Here is a 16,935-nt window from a genome sequence, read left to right on the forward strand (position 1 = left end):
CCGCACACCGCTTCACTGCGCTGGGAAGCTTCTGCCACAGCCCGATGCACCTGTTCAATCTTCTCCTCCTGTTGTCGGAGCCGGCGCTCCTGCACTTCGAGGGTGGTGAGCACGGAGTCCTGCTCTGCTGTGTCCATCATGGCCAGATTGTTCTGTCGTGAACACAGAGACTGGCGGACACAAATGCAGGCAGGCAGACAATAACCAGTTCTCGGGGTCTTCAATTCGGTCCAAAGGTCAAAATCCAGAAAGGCAATCAGAAATGCAGAGGTACAAAATCGGCAGGCAGAAGACTTCAAGAACCAGGCGGACTAACAAACAGGCGACGGTACCAAAACAGGAGTCGGAAACCAGGAACGAAACAGTCAGACACGGGGAAACTCTCTTACATGAAACGCTGGAATGCTGCTACAAGACAATCTGGCGCTGACACACGGGAGCACTGGTTAAATACACACAGGAGGCAAGGGATAACGAGGCACAGGTGAAACACATAAGGGCGGGGACAGGTAATCACATGGGGAACAGGACGTATACACAAAGACAAGACCATCAAAATAAAACGGGAAACTGACACATGACAGACCCTGACACTGCTGACTTTCATTCTTCTTCTCTTCAGTGCATACCTCCACCTCTCCAGGCTCTCCTCAACCTGCACCCCGCTCTCGCCACAGATCACAATGTCATCGTCCACGGAGACTCCTGCCTGATGTCGTCCGTCAACCTGTCCATCACCATCGCAAACAAGAAAGGGCTAAGAGCCGATCCTTGATGTAATCCCACCTCCACCTTAAACCCATATGTCATTCCAACCGCACACCTCACATTGTCACACTTCCCTCATACATATCCTGCACCACTCCTACATACTTCTCTGCAACTCCCGACTTCCTCATACAATACCACACCTCCTCTCTCGGCACCCTGTCAAATGCTTTCTCTAAATCTACAAAGACACAATGTAACTCCTTCTGGCCTTCTCTATACTTCTCCATAAACATTCTCAAAGCCAAAATCGCATCTGTGGTGCTCTTTCGTGGCATGAAACCATCGTCACCTCTCCTCTTAACCTAGCTTCTATTACTCTTTCCCATATCTTCATGCTGTGCCTGATCAACCTTATACCTATGTAGTTGGTACAGTTCTGCACATCAACCTTGTTCTTGAAAATCGGTACCAGTATGCTTCTTCTCCACTCCTCAGTCATCCTCTCACTTTCCAATATTGTATTAAAAAATCTAGTTAAAAACCCCATTGCCATCTCTCCTAAACATCTCCATACCTCCACAGGTATGTCATCAGGACCAACTGCCTTTCCACTCTTCATCCTCTTCATAGCTGCCCTCACTTCTTCCTTGGTAATCCACTGAACTTCCTGATTCACTATCCCTACATCATCCAACCTTCTCTCTCTCTCATTTTCTTCATTCATCAGCCCCTCAAAGCACTCTTTCCACCTTCTCAGCACACTCTCCGTGCTTGTCAGCACATTTCCATCTCTATCCTTGATCGCCCTAACCTGCTGCACATCTTTCGCAGATCAGTCCCTCTAGCCAATCGGTACAAGTCATTTTTTCCTTCCTTAGTGTCTAACCTGTCATATGTCTGTGAATGTTCTTTGGATAACCTGTCATACAACTGACCATACGTCTTTGCCTTTGCCACCTCTCTCTTTGTTTTACGCTGCGTCTCCTTGTACCCTGTCTACTTTCTTCATCTCTCTGAACATCCCACTTCTTCTTTGCCAACCTCTTCCTTTGTATAATTTGCTGTATTTCCTCATTCCACCACCAAGTCTCCCTGTCTTCCTTCCTCTGTCCTGATTACACACCAAGTACTTTCCTAGCTGTCTCCCTCACTATTTCTGCAGTAGTTGCCCAGCCATCCGGGAACTCTTCACTCCCACCCAGTGCCTGTCTTAACTCCTGCCTCAACTCCACACAACAGTCTTCCTGCTTCAACTTCCACCATTTGATCTTCGGCTCTGCCTTCACTCGCTTCCTCTTCTTGGTCTCCAAAGTCATCCTACAGACCACCATCCGATGCTGCCTAGCTACGTTCTCCCCTGCCATCACCTTGCAGTCTCCAATCCCTTTTACATCGCGCCTTCTACGTAAGATATAATCCACCTGTGTGCACTTTCCTCCACTCTTGTACGTCACCCTATGTTCCTCCCTCTTCTTGAAATATGTATTCACCACAGCCATTTCCATCCTTTTCGCAAAATCCACCACCATCTGTCCTTCCACATTTCTCTCCTTGACACCATACCTACCCATCACCTCCTCATCACCTCTGTTCCCTTCACCAACATGTCCATTGAAGTCCGCTCCAATCACCACTCTCTCCTTGGGTACCCTCTCCACCACGTCATCCAACTCACTCCGGAATTCTTCTTTCTCGTCCATCTCACACCCAACTTGCAGGGCATATGCGCTGATAGCATTCAGCAATACACCTTCGATTTCCAGCTTCATACTCATCACTCTGTCTGACACTCTCTTTACCTCCAGTACACTCTTGACATACTCTTCTTTCAGAATTACCCCTACCCAATTTCTCCTCTCATTCGCACCATGGTAGAAGAGTTTGAACCCACCTCTGATACTCCTGGCCTTACTCCCCTTCCACCTGGTCTTGCACACACAGTATGCCTGCCTTTCTTCTTTCCATCATATCAGCCAGCTCTCTCCCTTTACCAGTCATAGTGCCAACGTTCAAAGTTCCGACTCTCACCTCCATAATCCTACCTTTCCCCCTCTCTAGCTGCCTGTGGACATGCCTTTCCCCTCTCCTTCTTCTTCACCCAACAGTAGCATAGTTTCCACCGGCACCCTCCTGGTTAACAGTATCGGTGGTGGTCGTTGGCAACCCGGGCCTCGACCGATCCGGTATGGAAATCTTATTTATGATCCGCATGTTTAATTTGGAAAAGATTTTACGCCGGATGCGCTTCCTGACGCAACGCTCCCCATTTGTCCGGGCTTGGGATCAGCACTAAGAATGCACTGGCTTGTGCATCCTCAGTGGCTGGGTTTGGAAGGATCCATAGGTATTGTATACAAAGCAGTTCTGCAACCTTCCTAATACTGAGCTGCATTCTATTGCTCGATTTAACAGTTTTCACATGGTTTAAAAATGTGTGTGTGTGTGTGTGTGTGTGTGTGTGTGTGTGTGTGTGTGTGTGTGTGTGTGTGTGTGTGTGTGTGTGTGTGTGTGTGTTTGTGTGGGCGGGGGAGGGGGGTTGTCATGGGTGTGTGACCTGGGTTTCCAAGGCTCACCTATAATACTTGATGACTGGAGTCCAGCAGAGAGACTTGTGCTCCCTCTGGGAGAAACATGTGGCACAGAAAGCAAAAGGAATTATTAACCAATCTGACCACGTCCTGTCCAGTGATCTCATTGTAATGCCCTCAGGCCGACGCTATAAAGCGCCCCCTAGGAAAACGAATCGCTATTCTAGGTCCTTCATTTCTTCTGCTATCACGCCGTTAAATGTCGAGAGTAGTAATTTTAAATAAATTATATTGTTTTAAACTACAATAGTTAGTTTATACCTTGTTTGTTTTTCGCATGGCTTGTGGGCCTGTACATTCACTGAATGCAGTGGGAGAATGTAACATGCATTGCATCTTAGAATGCTGTATTTATTTATTTTATTCTTTTAACTTATATGAATTTTTACCCTTTGCCTGGTCCTCGTGTGAGTCTGCATGCAAGACCACACGAAGGTGACAGTGTGCCTCTCTTGCCCATGTACTGTTCTGTGTATTGTCTCTGACATACTGATAATGATTGCGACTTGTCTGTGAGTTTTGTGTATGGCCTTTGTAGATTGTAAAACTGAATTGCCTTTCTGGGATAGATAAAGTTGTCTAAATCTGAATCTGAACCTGAACCTGAATCACCTGTTCCCCGTTCCCTGATTGACTTGCCATTTCAGTTCCTGCCCCTGCGTTGCTCACCTGTTTCCCATTCCCTGATTGGCATGTCAGGTTGCCCCGACCTTTCTCAGATTGTTATGTTAACTTTTGGTAGCCGGGTGTTTCATGCCTTATCTCGAACCTTCCTTGGTGTCTGTATCTGCCAATCTTGTTTTTGTAATTATTTTCTTCATTAAAACATTGCTGTAGCCCTGCCTGTCTCTGCAGTCTGCATGTGGATCCTCAATTCATGGGGGTCTGTCCAGGCCATTTCCAGGTTATGTGAAAATAACTACAATAAGGAATTCTTTCAGTGCTTTAGACAACCTGATTGGCATGTTACTCCAGTGCAGTGCTTTCTAATCCAGTAGACCATCCTCTGAACTCTAATAACCCTTGCTTTAACAAGCAACAGCCATCCCTAGACAAGTCTGGCCTCACCTTTTTGTCACTATATACCCCCCCCCGCCACACACACACACACACACACACACACACACACACACACACACACACACACGTTATAGATATGCAGTGCTTCACCTAATCCTGCAACTAGTTGGAACAGTAATTTCATAACTATCAGGGCTGCACAATAAAAAAAAAAAAGACTGAAATATCGATAACACAGTAAATGGGGATGCAAAAGCCAGTGCATTCTTAGTGCTGGTCCCAACCTGGATAAATGGGGAGTGTTATGTCAGGAAGGGCACCTGGTGTAAAACCTTTGCCAAATCAAATATGCAGCTCATAAACCAGATTTCCCTACTGGATCGGTTGAGGACCAGGTTACCAATGGGAAGGAGAGAGGGGGACATTTCCAGAGGCAGTGGGAGAAAAGGAAGGGTAGAGTGTGGAGGTGAGAGTCGGAAATTTTAATGTTGGCTTGAGCTGGCTGATATGATAGAGAGAAGGAAGGTAAATATACTGTGTGCAATAGAAGAGGTGGAAGGGGAGTAAACCCAGGAGAATCAGAGGTGGGTTCAAACTCTTCTACCATGATGCGAATGGGAGGAGAAATGAGGTAGGGGTAATTCTGACGGAAGAGTATGTCAAGAATCTACTGGAGGTGAAGAGAGTGTTGCACAGAGTGATGAGTATGAAGCTGGAAATTGAAGGTGATTTGTGTTGTCAGCACTTATGGGGCATATGTGCTGACAACACATATAAGTCGGGTTTGATATGGAAGAGAAAGAAGTTGAGTTTGATAGAGAAGAGAGAAGAATTCTGGAGTGGGTTGGATGAAGTGGTGGAGAGTGTACCCTAAGGGGAGAGAGTGGTGATTGGAGGGGACTTTAATGGGCATGGTTGTGAAGAGAATAGACGTGATGAGGAGGAGGTGGGTAGGTATGTTGTCAAGGAGAGGATGTGGAAGGACAGGTGGTGGGGGATTTTGAAAAGGATGGAAATGGCTGTGGTGAATACGTATTTCAAGAAGAGGGAGGTACACACGGGGACATAAGAGTGAAGGAAGGTGCACATGGGTGGACTATATCTTATGCAGGAGGTGCAATCTGAAAGAGATTGGAGACTGCAAGGTGGTGACAGGGGAGAACATAGCTAGGCAGCATTGGATGGTGGTCTGTAGGAGGACTTTGGAGATCAAGAAGAGGAAGAGAGTGAAGGCCGAGCCAAGGATCAAATGGTAGAAGTTGAAAGGGGAATACTGTTGTGTGGAGCTCAGGGAGGAGCTAAGACAGGCACTGGGTGGTAGTGAAGAGTTGCCAGATGGCCAGGCAACAACTGTAGAAATAGTGAGGGAGACAGCTAGCAAGGTATTTGTTGTGTCATCTGGAAAGAGGAAGGAAGACAAGAATACTTGATGGTGGAATAAGGAACCACAAGAATGTATACAGAGGGTTGGCTAGCAAGAAGTGGGATAGTCGGGGCGTCAGGGTAGCGTAGCGGCCTATTCCGTTGCCTACCAACATGGGGATCGCCGGTTCGAATCTCTGTGTTACCTCCGGCTTGGTCAGGCGTCCCTACAGACACAATTGGCCGTGTCTGTGGGTGGGGAGCCGGATGTGGATATGTGTCTTGGTGACTGCACTAGAACCTTCTCTGGTCGGTCGGGGTGCCTGCCCGGGGGACTGGGGGGAATGAATGAATGAATGCCTTTATTTGTCATTGCACAGCTGTACAACAAAATTAAGTGCAACTCCCCAGTGGTACAAACAAGATAAACTGATAATAGCAAAAATAATAATAATAAAATGAAAAAAGTATACAAATAGACACACATTTGCGGCACAATCAACATATAGGTGATGTATACATAAGTGTAAAAACAAGTGTAATATCTATTATACTAGATTAATAGTCAGTCTGTGTATTGAACTAACCAGAATCAGCATATTATATTGCACACGCCAAAATCTGCAGGTGTTATTGTACAGTTTCAAGAAATTATTGCAACCTTAGAGTTGGTTAACAGAGTTCAGTTCTTTAATGGCACTTGGGTAGAAACTGTTCAAAAGTCTGGAAGAAGGGGTCTTGAAAGACCTATAGCGCCTCCCAGAGGGCAGCAGAGTGAAAATGTGGTTGCCTGGGTGGGATGAGTCTGTATATATTCTCAAGTGAAGGTAGCTGTGTGCTAATAGTTTTCTGTGCTGACTTAATCACTCTCTGCAGAGCTTTCTTATCGGCCACAGTGCAACTGGCATACCACACTAAGATACCATAAATGAGTATGCTTTCTATGGAGCATGAAGGACATCGGCAGTGGCTCAGACAAATTAGCTCTCCTCAGTGACCTTAGGAAGCAAAGCCACTGCTTTGCCTTCTTCACTCGGGAAGTTGTATTGACAGTCCATGTGATGTCCTCGGAGATGTGTGTGCCAAGGAATTTGAAGCTGGTCACCCTCTCCACCATGTTTCCTCCGATGTATAAGGGACAACGACTCATGACCACTGAATGGAGCACTAAGGAAGTCAAAACTAACACCCCCAACGACCGTCGCTGCTTAACATCGGATCACAAAGAGCCATGCACATCAATAGCTCTGATAACGACAGGCGTGGCTTAACATTGGAACACAAAAGAGCCACGCATATCAATACCTCTGATAACGACGGGCGTTGCCAAACATCGGAACACAAAGAGCCATGGACATCAATAGCTCTGATAATGACTCCAAAGAGGATAAATATTTGAGTTTCATCACCAGCCAGTCAGACTAGCTTGGTCTAGTCAAAAAGGCACGAACTGAGGAAGCCTCTTGGATGAGAGGCGAAACGTCTTCACGGATATATACCAAGTGCAGTTGCACTCGTTTCAATTCTTTGGATGTATAAGGGAGCAGGTTCCTCTTCCTGTTTCCTAAAGTTGATGATAATCTCCTTTGTTTTGGAGGTGTTGAGTGTCAAGTTGTCACTGGAGCACCATACTGACAGTTTGTGGACCTCATCCCTGTAGGAAGACTCATTGCCATTCTGTATTCATCCCACAACAGTTATGTCATCTGCAAATTTTATTATGGTATTTGTAATGTGGCTTGGTGTGCAGTCATGTGTGTAAAGTGAATAGAGAAGAGGACTCAGCACGCAGCCCTGTGGAGCGCCAGTGCTGAGTGTTAAGGTTGATGAGTGATGTGTCCCCAGCCTGACAGTCTGTGGAAGATTTGTTAAAAAGTATTTAATCCATCTCTATGTGGACAGGCTGACACACAGCTCGAGCAGCTTGATCACCATTCAACACAATAATCCCCAGCAGAATCCCCTGAAGTCTACGAACACCATCCTCACATATGTTCCCGGGTGCTCCAGATGTGTCAATGCAGTATGGAGAGCTGTGTTAATGGTGTCCTCTGTTGACCTGTTGGCTCTGTAGGCAAATTGGTGTTGGTCCAGAGAGGGTGGGAGTGCAGATTTATTGTGTTTCAGGACCAGCCTGAGAGGTTAAACATGTTACTGAACATGTTACCAGCTGATCCGCACAGTATCTGAGTGCCCTCCCTGGAATGCTGTCTGGGCATTAGCATGATCTTCCCATGTGATACATCCCCTGGTGAAACTCCTCACTGTCAGGTGAAAAGAAGCGGCTGGTGACTCCACATTGATCAGAGGAGGCATATGGTAATCTGCAGCCCTCCCCGGACTGGCAGAGGGGTGCAGCAACGACTGGAATGACTTGGAAGAGTGTGGTAACTGGCTGGATACAATTGGGGAGAAGAAGGGAGAAAATTAAAAAAAAGTGGGATAGTCGGAGAGATGAAGAAAGTAAATAGGAGAACAAGGAGATGCAGTATAAGGCAAGAAGAGGGGGTGAAGGTAAAGGAAAAGGCATATGGCAAGTTGTATGAGAGGTTGGGCACTAAGGAAGGAGAAAAGATTAAAATGAAGTTTCCTTTATTAAACCCCTTGGGGAAATTGTTGCTACAAATTAACCCATCTTAGCTGTGATCTGTGTAGCTAGCAGCAGTGGGTAGCCACCTTCATGCTGCACCCCGGGACCAACTCCAGTTCTTTTCCCATTGCCTTGGTCAGGGCTACTGATGGCAATATAAATCCTAACATGCATGTTTCTTCTGATGGTGGGGTAAATCGGAGCATCCAGAGAAAACCAACTGCAGACTCGGGGAGAACATGCAAACTCCACACAGAGGACGACCCCCAAGGTTGGACAACCCCAGGGTTCGACCCCAGGACCTTCTTGCTGTGAGGCAACAGCGCTAACCACTGGGCCACTGTGCCGCTCAAAAGGATCAAGTCCAAAAGGACTTTTACCAATTGGCTAGACACAGCAACCAAGCTGGGAAAAATGTGCAGCAGGTTACGGCAATGAAGGATAGAGATGAAAAAGTGCTGACAAGCAAGAAGAGTGTGTTGAGAAGGGGGAAAGAGCATTTTGAGGGCCTGGTGAACGAAGAACATGACAGAGAAGGATAGATGATGTGGGGATAGTAAATCAGGAAGTGCAGTGAATTAGTAAGGATTAATTGAAGAGTGGAAAGGCCGTTGGTCCAGATGACATACCTGTGGAGGCATGGAGATGTTTAGGAGAGATGGCAGATGGCATGCGGCAGTTAGCAGAATGGTGGGCATGCAGCAGCAGGGAGCATGGACAAGGAGGGAGGGTGGGTTGGAGAGGAAGATATCCTGGGCAGATATCTGGCAAGCAGAACCACAGTGGATCAAGTTCATGGTACAAGCTGTGTATGATATTTTGCCTTGCCCAGCAAATCTCCATCTCTGGGGCAAGATTGATTCTCCAACATGTCCTCTGTGCGCTGGAAAAGGTTCACTCGAGCACATCCTTAGCAGCTGCCCATCAGCCCTGGGGGAGGGCCATTACTACTGGCGACATGACCAGATACTGAAGACAGTTGCAGAGTCCATCTCCAAAGCTGTGGCCAACAACAAGCAAGGCTGCGGACAGAGGAACATTGCCTTTGTCAGGGATTGTGAGCAGCCTCAGTCACAGCCCAGATCAGCAGCCGATCTCCTCACCGCTGTGTCAGACTAGGAGCTGCGAGTCGACTTGGGGGGGGGGGGGCAGCTCAGTTTCCAGGACCACATTATGACAACTTTGTTGAGGCCAGACATAGTGCTATCATCAACATCTTCAAAGCAGGTGCTCTTATAGAGCTGATGGTTCCCTGGGAGGATCGGATGGAGGAGGCAAATGAGCAAAGTAACAGGAGCTGGTGGAGCAGTGCCGCCAGAGGAGAGGCTGGCAGGCGCATTGTGAGCCCATTGATGTGGGGTGTAGAAGGCTTTGATGTGCAAAGTCTACATTCTACTTAGCATCACTGGGGCTGCTAAAAGGAAAGCCATCATGTCTTACATGGAGGCTGCAGTGAGGGCCTCCAGATGGCTTTGGATCAGAAGGAGTGATCTGTGGGCCAATGCAGCTGGGAAAAAAGCCAGGACCTAATCAACCCTGGCTGGGTCACCTGAGTGAGGATTTATGATGTTGAAACACCCGCAACAACGAAGGACCTCAGGAAAAGCGCTGATGTGTCCAAGTACATACTAGGATGTATCTTCGAGTCAGCAGTGAAGTCACATAAAGTTGAATAAGTTCATCTGGACACAACATTTATTGAGAGAGAAACATTTCATCACTCATCTAAGAGATGTCTTCAGTCAGTGGAGACTGAAGAAGTCACTTAGAAAAATTATGAAATGTTTCTCTCTCAATAAATGTTGTGTCCAGATGAACCGATTCAACTTTCTGTGATTTACTTACCTGGATTATTGAGCATGCATAAGGACAGTGAAAAGGAAGGTTTACAGGATGGTAGTGAGACCAGCTATGTTATATGGTTTGGAGACAGTGGCACTGATGAAAGTCAGGAGGTGGAGCTGGAGGTGGCAGAGTTGACGCTGCAAAGATTTTCATTGGGAGTGACAAAGAAGGCCAGGATTAGGAACGAGTATATTAGAGGGACAGATCAGGTTGGACGGTTTGGAGACAAAGCGGGAGAGGCAAGATTGAGATGGCTTGGACATGTGTGGAGGAAAGATGCTGGGTATATCAGGAGAAGGATGCTAAAGATGGAGCTGCAGGGAAGAGGAAAAGAAGAGGCCAAAGAGGAGGTTTATGGATGTGGTGAGAGAGGGCATGGTGGGAGAGTAAGAGGAAGATGCAGAGGACAGGAAGAGATGGAAATGGATCCATTTGATTAAGTTTAATATTGTCGTAAGACTATTGTCGTACTCCCTTTTTTTTCTCCTTAGAAGAGCCCATCAACTGGTTACAAAGTCAACCTATCGGTGATCCAAGGTTTAGACCAAACTACTTGAAGATTTAAAGATTGAGGCAGGGAAATTTATTTGTTATGAAGTTGCAAAAGCATATGCTGATAGATAATTATGAACAAGTATCAATCATGTAACAGCTGTGTTGGGGTCATTGTAAGATGATACAATTCTTGCCACACTACTTAACATTAAATGTACAACCCTCTGCATACCTTAACAAACCTACAGGAGCAATGGAGGAGTGGAATATTTCTAAGTCAGTAAGAGCAACAATACCTTGAAAGTGTAAGTAGTTTTAAATTGTACAGCTCATTGCCATAATGATAAATTCAACATAAAATGAGATGCATCATACCACTATGTGATGCATTTGAATATGTATTAGGCAAGTGTCAGAAAGAGACAGAGACAGGAAGAAGCTGCTGTCATAAATAGGATATAAATATAAATGTAAGCCTGAAATCACGTAGTGTCAGACAACACTGGTCAACACTGGTCAAAGGTGCTGTCTGCACACTGTGTATGAATCGGACACAGAACTAGCAAAAAAGGTCTTCTTTTATTTTATAGTGACAAACAAACCAAAAAGATGCAGGCTTGCTTAGTCTTTCCATCTTAATGCTACTACATTTGCACTACGCATCTATTCTGTTTGTCGCTATGAAATTTGCCTCGGGGGGCTTTACAGCAACACAACATCCTGTCCTTAGACCCTCACATCGGATAAGGAACAAGTCCCTAAAAAAACAAAACCAAAAAAAACCCCTTTACAATGCTGTGATTGCAAACATTCCCAAATCCTTTGTGAATAGTACACGTGGCCATTGAAACTCACACCCATGTTTGCATACGAAACTGATCGTTGGTTTCGGTCGTTATGCCACTGTATTGTTTATAAGGGTGGGGACACCTGCAGTCAATTTAGACTGAAGAGGTCACTTAGATGACTGATGAAACGTATCGCTCAGTAAACGTGCCCAGATGAACTGATTAAACTTTCTTTGATTTTCTTACCTGGATTTTTGAGCATGCATCAAGACACTTCTCTAAATAATTGTGAAATTAAAGAAAGAAAAATACTCATCCAAATATTTCTGAAAACACACCTTTTCAGGAATTGGTTTTTCACAACAACGTGTATGATCTGCTGACATCTCTAGAAATCAAATATCACAGACACGCTGCAAGACTAGTCAACAAATCTTTATTCTTAAACACGCAAAACAATTAAACTAGAACAGAGGGCAAACGTTTTTTCCGTAAGTCTAAAACAGAAAATGCCATTAAAACAGATATTAAAATAGGTTTGACTTGTCAGATTTCATGTCCACCCAAAATAAGGTACACATGAAGATGCTTTATGGCATAATAAATTCACACAGAGCAATGTGAAAATCAAGTGAGGTTGGGGTCAATTCAGTTTAGAGCTTGAATAAATAAAATCTCAAACATTATCTTCATATTATTTGAAAAAAAAAAGAACTTACTATATACAGGAAGTGTACCGAATGGAAATTGCTTCCTAACTAACTAAATCACAACTAAAAAGGCAGCTACAACAGTGAGTCTTCAAGTGAAATATCAATTATTGGTAAGTGGCTTTAGATATAATCTCTTTGTGCTTTTAAGTAGTTTTATGATAGTAAAAGAATCCCATTTTTATGTTTTCCTTACAGCAACATGAAAAGTAAAAGTTCCAGCAGGTCAGAAGTGATCAATTTTGCAGGCGAATTGTTCATAAAACCACGTATCTTAAGTATCTTACGTGGCAAGGAAAACAGCCTAAAAATGCTCCACCAACAAGGATAGACGGGCAGTAAGAAATCTTTTAATCACCAAAAATATATATGCTTGAAAATTAAACACTAAAAATATACAGCTTTGACAATCACAACAGAATGGAATGAACACTTCTGTGACAGTCTCGATAAAAACTCAACATCATCAACTCTACAGAGCCGTTTTTTTTTTTTTTACAGAAATGCATGTTTTGAGTGCTGAGTGCAAAAAAAAAAGCCATTTCCTATGTCCCTTAAAGAACTGACAGCGCTACTTTAAGAATGGTTCAATATCCCACGGCAGACAGTTGCATTCCAAGGAGAGTTGAAACTGTTCTCATAGCAAATAGGACCCTCGTACTCATTAGGTACTTGGTATTGAGTTGTAACATGTATATATACACACACACACACACACACACACACACACACACACACACACACATATATATATATATATATATATATATATATATATATATATATATATATATATAGCATATCTCCTGCACATGGTCTACACATGGTTCACAGTCAAACTTAACTTACAACCCAAGCCCGCACACAATTAAGTCAGCCTAGTTCATTTGACACTTGTGTCAAAGGCTGGTTTGGAACAACACAAAAATCTTGACTAAGTACAGTAATCACAAAACATAACAGCTAATCAGGGGAAGGCAGAAGACAGTAGCTAAAATGTATTCATTCAACTGTGCCTATCTCTTTAATGACGACCGTTCTATTGCTCATTTGCATCCCTAAATACCTATATTACTGTGATTTCTAGCGCTGTGCTTCACTAAAATATATTTTTTTGCTATTTTGCCAACAACTTAAACATCAACTGCTCTTAGTTTAACTTTCTGAGGCAAAGCTTTTTATACTTTAATTCCCAAATTTCAGTGTGTACACCTTCCATCTCTGTGGTAATTATTAAACGTAGCAAGCAGTTCCAACATGAACCAACAGGAGGCAGTACAGCCCAGGTTGTGGGATTAAAGGGGAAAGGCTCCTGCAGCCCAAACTGGTAGTAGTATATCCCATTATTATGACAGCATGGGCAATATTTTGGCAAATTGAAAAACGATCTTTGTAAACACTGTATGTAATGTTTCTTGAGCTGCCAAACTTACTTTCAACTCTGACAAGTTGCAACATCAGTAACACATCCATGAAAAGTTGCAAAATCAGTAACACGTTTATGAAAAGTTGCAACATCAGCAACACATCTATGAAAAGTTGCAACATCAGTAACACGTCTATGAAAAGTTGCAACATCAGTAACATGTCTATGAAACATTGCAACATCAGTAACACATCTATAGCAAATCTTCATTCATTAGTATCATTTAAGTTGAGAGTACAGTCATACACATATTATTCTAAACACAACACAAATGATACTCCGCCACTCAAATGCAAAACATAACACAATGCAAATGACTTGAGAAATGCTAAGAACGTCTTTTCTACATTGACTAAGTGACTTTGCTTTTTAAGAGTACCATCCGTCAAGTTAATTTATTTTTTATGTCTATCGCTGCTCACCTTGTAATACAATAGAGCTATAAATACACGAATAATATATATACTCAGATTGTTCTCTCTTATGATGGCATAAAAGGTGTTGTAGTTCTTCTAATGGATCCACATAAGAATTTATATTTTTTATTAACCGCTTCTTTTCTAATATTTATAACTTTGGACGGTCCTTTCTGAGTAGAGGTACTCAACCCGTAATGAAGAGGTAGAAACAGGTATAAATGCAGTAGCTAATTCTTTCAAAGATGTGGCATCCATTTTATCACTGGGTATGTTTTTTTTTCTGATAAAGCATTCTATTTTTACCAATACCACCGATTAAAATGCAGAACCTGTTCTGAACCAGAACCAGGCAATTGTGTGAATGTTCATTTTTACAACCTAATCTGAATGATAATGTGTGTAGTCACTGCCTCTTTTTCTTCACCTTCAAATTTTGTTTGTAAATGTTACATATTTTCCACACAATCCTTTTGCACACTACATAATGTGTACGTTTTGTGTAACTGTAATCCAACAACCATAGTATCTGCCATATCATTCTTCTGGTCAGATCAGCAGAAAGTGTCCATTATGTACATGAGTTCATTAGTCCTCTGCCAGAAAATTCATATATGGGAGAGAGGAGCATGTTTGTGGTACATGCCTGGTGCCAGTAAAGGGCCAGTGTGAGCAGTTAGAACAGTACTGGCCTCGCTGTACATGGAGGGAGGCACAGTGGCTTTCTGCAACCAGCAGGGGCTGCGAGCTGCAAACCTTCGCCAGGACACCACTGTCTTGCCTGACCATATCCACACACCTGAGGTAATGCCCACCACTAAGCACATGAAGTACTTAAGCATGAAGACAGCATAGTCTGGGCCCATTCCCAATCGCCGATGTTCCAACACGCAGGAGCAGGCTAAGGCTTGTTCCCAGCCAGGCCGGTAGTGTTGCTCATAAACTAGGCATGCCACCACAATGGTAGCAGGCACTGTGTAGAGAACGGTGAATAGCCCAATTCGGATCATTAGCCTCTCTAGTTTGTCTGTTTTGGTACCACCCTGTTTGATAACACTCCTGATGCGGAAGAGAGAAACAAAGCCAGCAAGGAGGAAAAGAGACCCAGTGAAGAGGTAAACCACTAGAGGAGCAAGTACAAATCCCCTAAGATTCTCCAGGTTTTGATTCCCCACATAGCAGATTCCAGCCACAGGGTCCCCATCCACGGAACTGAGGGCCAGAACAGCAATGGACTTAGCACTAGGAATGAGCCAGGCAGCCAGGTGAAAGTACTGGGAGTAGCCTTCTATGGCCTCACTGCCCCACTTCATGCCCGCTGCCAGAAACCAGGTGAATGACAGTACAACCCACCAAATTGAGCTGGCCATGCCAAAGAAATAAATCAATAGGAAGACCAGTGTGCAGAGGGCAGGGCCAGTTGTGTCATAGAGGATGTGGAGCTGCTCACTGCCAATGCTGCCGCTTGAGCTACATGCCACCTGTTCATGACCTGCCACCAGCCTGATTATATAACCCAGGGACACAAAGAGGTAGCAGGTAGATAAAAAGATGATGGGTCGCTCGGGGTACTTGAAGCGCTCCATGTCAATAAAGAAAGTAGCGACGGTGGTAAAGGTGGAGATGAAGCACAGCACTGACCACAGTCCCACCCAGAAGTTAATGAATGCTTGCTCATCAGCTGAGAAATAAGGCAGGTGGCAGGGCTGGGCACAGTTGGAAAGAGGACCTGTTTGGATCCTGCTGTACAAGGTATAGTATTCACTCTTGACTGGAATGAGAGGATCTTGACAGCGACATTCCCTGTCACACTGAGGGGGGCTTGATGGCCTGGTTCTGCCCTTTGGTGTGGGCTTTGGAAAAGGAGGTGAAAACGTTGTGGTATCACTGTTGTTCTCGTCCATACAAAGGGTCTCATCCCCCAGCTGCGGCAGCTGCTCACAGTTCATCCTCTCTGGCCACTCAAAGCCATACTGGCTCATTAGAGGAGAGCAACCTCGTTTAGCCCTTTCACAAACAGAACGACAAGGTGGTAGGGGTTTCTTATAATCCAGCAGACAAATAGGGGTGTACATGCTACAGAGAAAGAACAGCAAGTCAGGTGAGCAGTGTATTCGGACTAGAGGCCAGAACTGGTGCACTTCAAGTCCCACTTCTTCTTGAGTGTCATGGTTTAACTGATTGGGCATATAGGTGAGGTTGTACCCAATGCCTTTGCACATAGGCACTGTAATTGGCTCGCACACGATATCCTTGGAGGCACCCAACACAAAACGAAACGAATAATACAGAAGCAGCCCAAAGAGCCACTGTACTGCCGCCTCGAAAAGCGAACCCTTAACTGTGGTCGCCATACAGATATTTCGACGCGGCTGCTTTCAGTGAAAATCAGATTGGAAAAATAAAGGCTACTAAAAAGGTTCAGTAAACGGTTCCTGAAATGTAAACTCTCTCTTATGCCCGTATCATTAAAAATACGAACTCTCCAAAGAGTATCGTAATTACTGAAACTGCATGTACTACAGTCCTCTATTCCACAGATTCTGCCATCAGTTTTACTCCAGACCTAGTGATAAAAATAAATTTGGCTTGGCCAATTCCAGTTGCTTTTGGCTAGATTCTAGCAAAGTCCATGCAGCACTATCACCAGACGATATTCCAGAAGGAATCACTCACCAAGCATCAGTTTTCAAGAATCGGAAAGTGCATCGTGTTTGTTGTTACTCAGTAGCCAGTCAATTTAAGAACAATTTCACCAACCCAATTTCCATGTCCAGTTGCGATGTGAAAAGACAAATGCCGACGCCTCTGTCTATCCTTGGTTGGAGATAAATAAAGGATGTTTTGAAACAAATGGGTCAATGAAAAAAAAAACTGAAATATCCGTCCTGTCCCGTGCGTAGAAATATCCAAGGATGTACTTTTTTACGCATGAACAACGTCGATGCGCAGAATTGACTCGATTGTTTTTGTTTTGTTTTGTT

The 16,935-nt window shown here is 44.3% G+C and overlaps 1 protein-coding gene across 1 annotated transcript; it reads right to left on the reverse strand.

Annotated features, from left to right (window-relative positions):
* Window positions 1–14,559: 14,559 nt before the first annotated feature.
* Window positions 14,560–16,212, reverse strand: fzd5 (frizzled class receptor 5). Its single transcript, XM_056289609.1, has one exon. The coding sequence runs from the start codon at window positions 16,171–16,173 to the stop codon at window positions 14,560–14,562; it is 1,614 nt and encodes a 537-aa protein (XP_056145584.1). The 5' UTR covers window positions 16,174–16,212.
* Between the last annotated feature and the right edge of the window lie 723 nt (window positions 16,213–16,935).

The sequence above is a fragment of the Lampris incognitus genome, chromosome 11 (assembly GCF_029633865.1).
Source record: "Lampris incognitus isolate fLamInc1 chromosome 11, fLamInc1.hap2, whole genome shotgun sequence".
NCBI lineage: Eukaryota > Metazoa > Chordata > Actinopteri > Lampriformes > Lampridae > Lampris > Lampris incognitus.

Excerpts from the sequence above, each read along its gene's own strand:
- fzd5 (XM_056289609.1), bottom strand. The coding sequence starts at position 16,173 with ATGTGCAAAGGCATTGGGTACAACCTCACCTATATGCCCAATCAGTTA.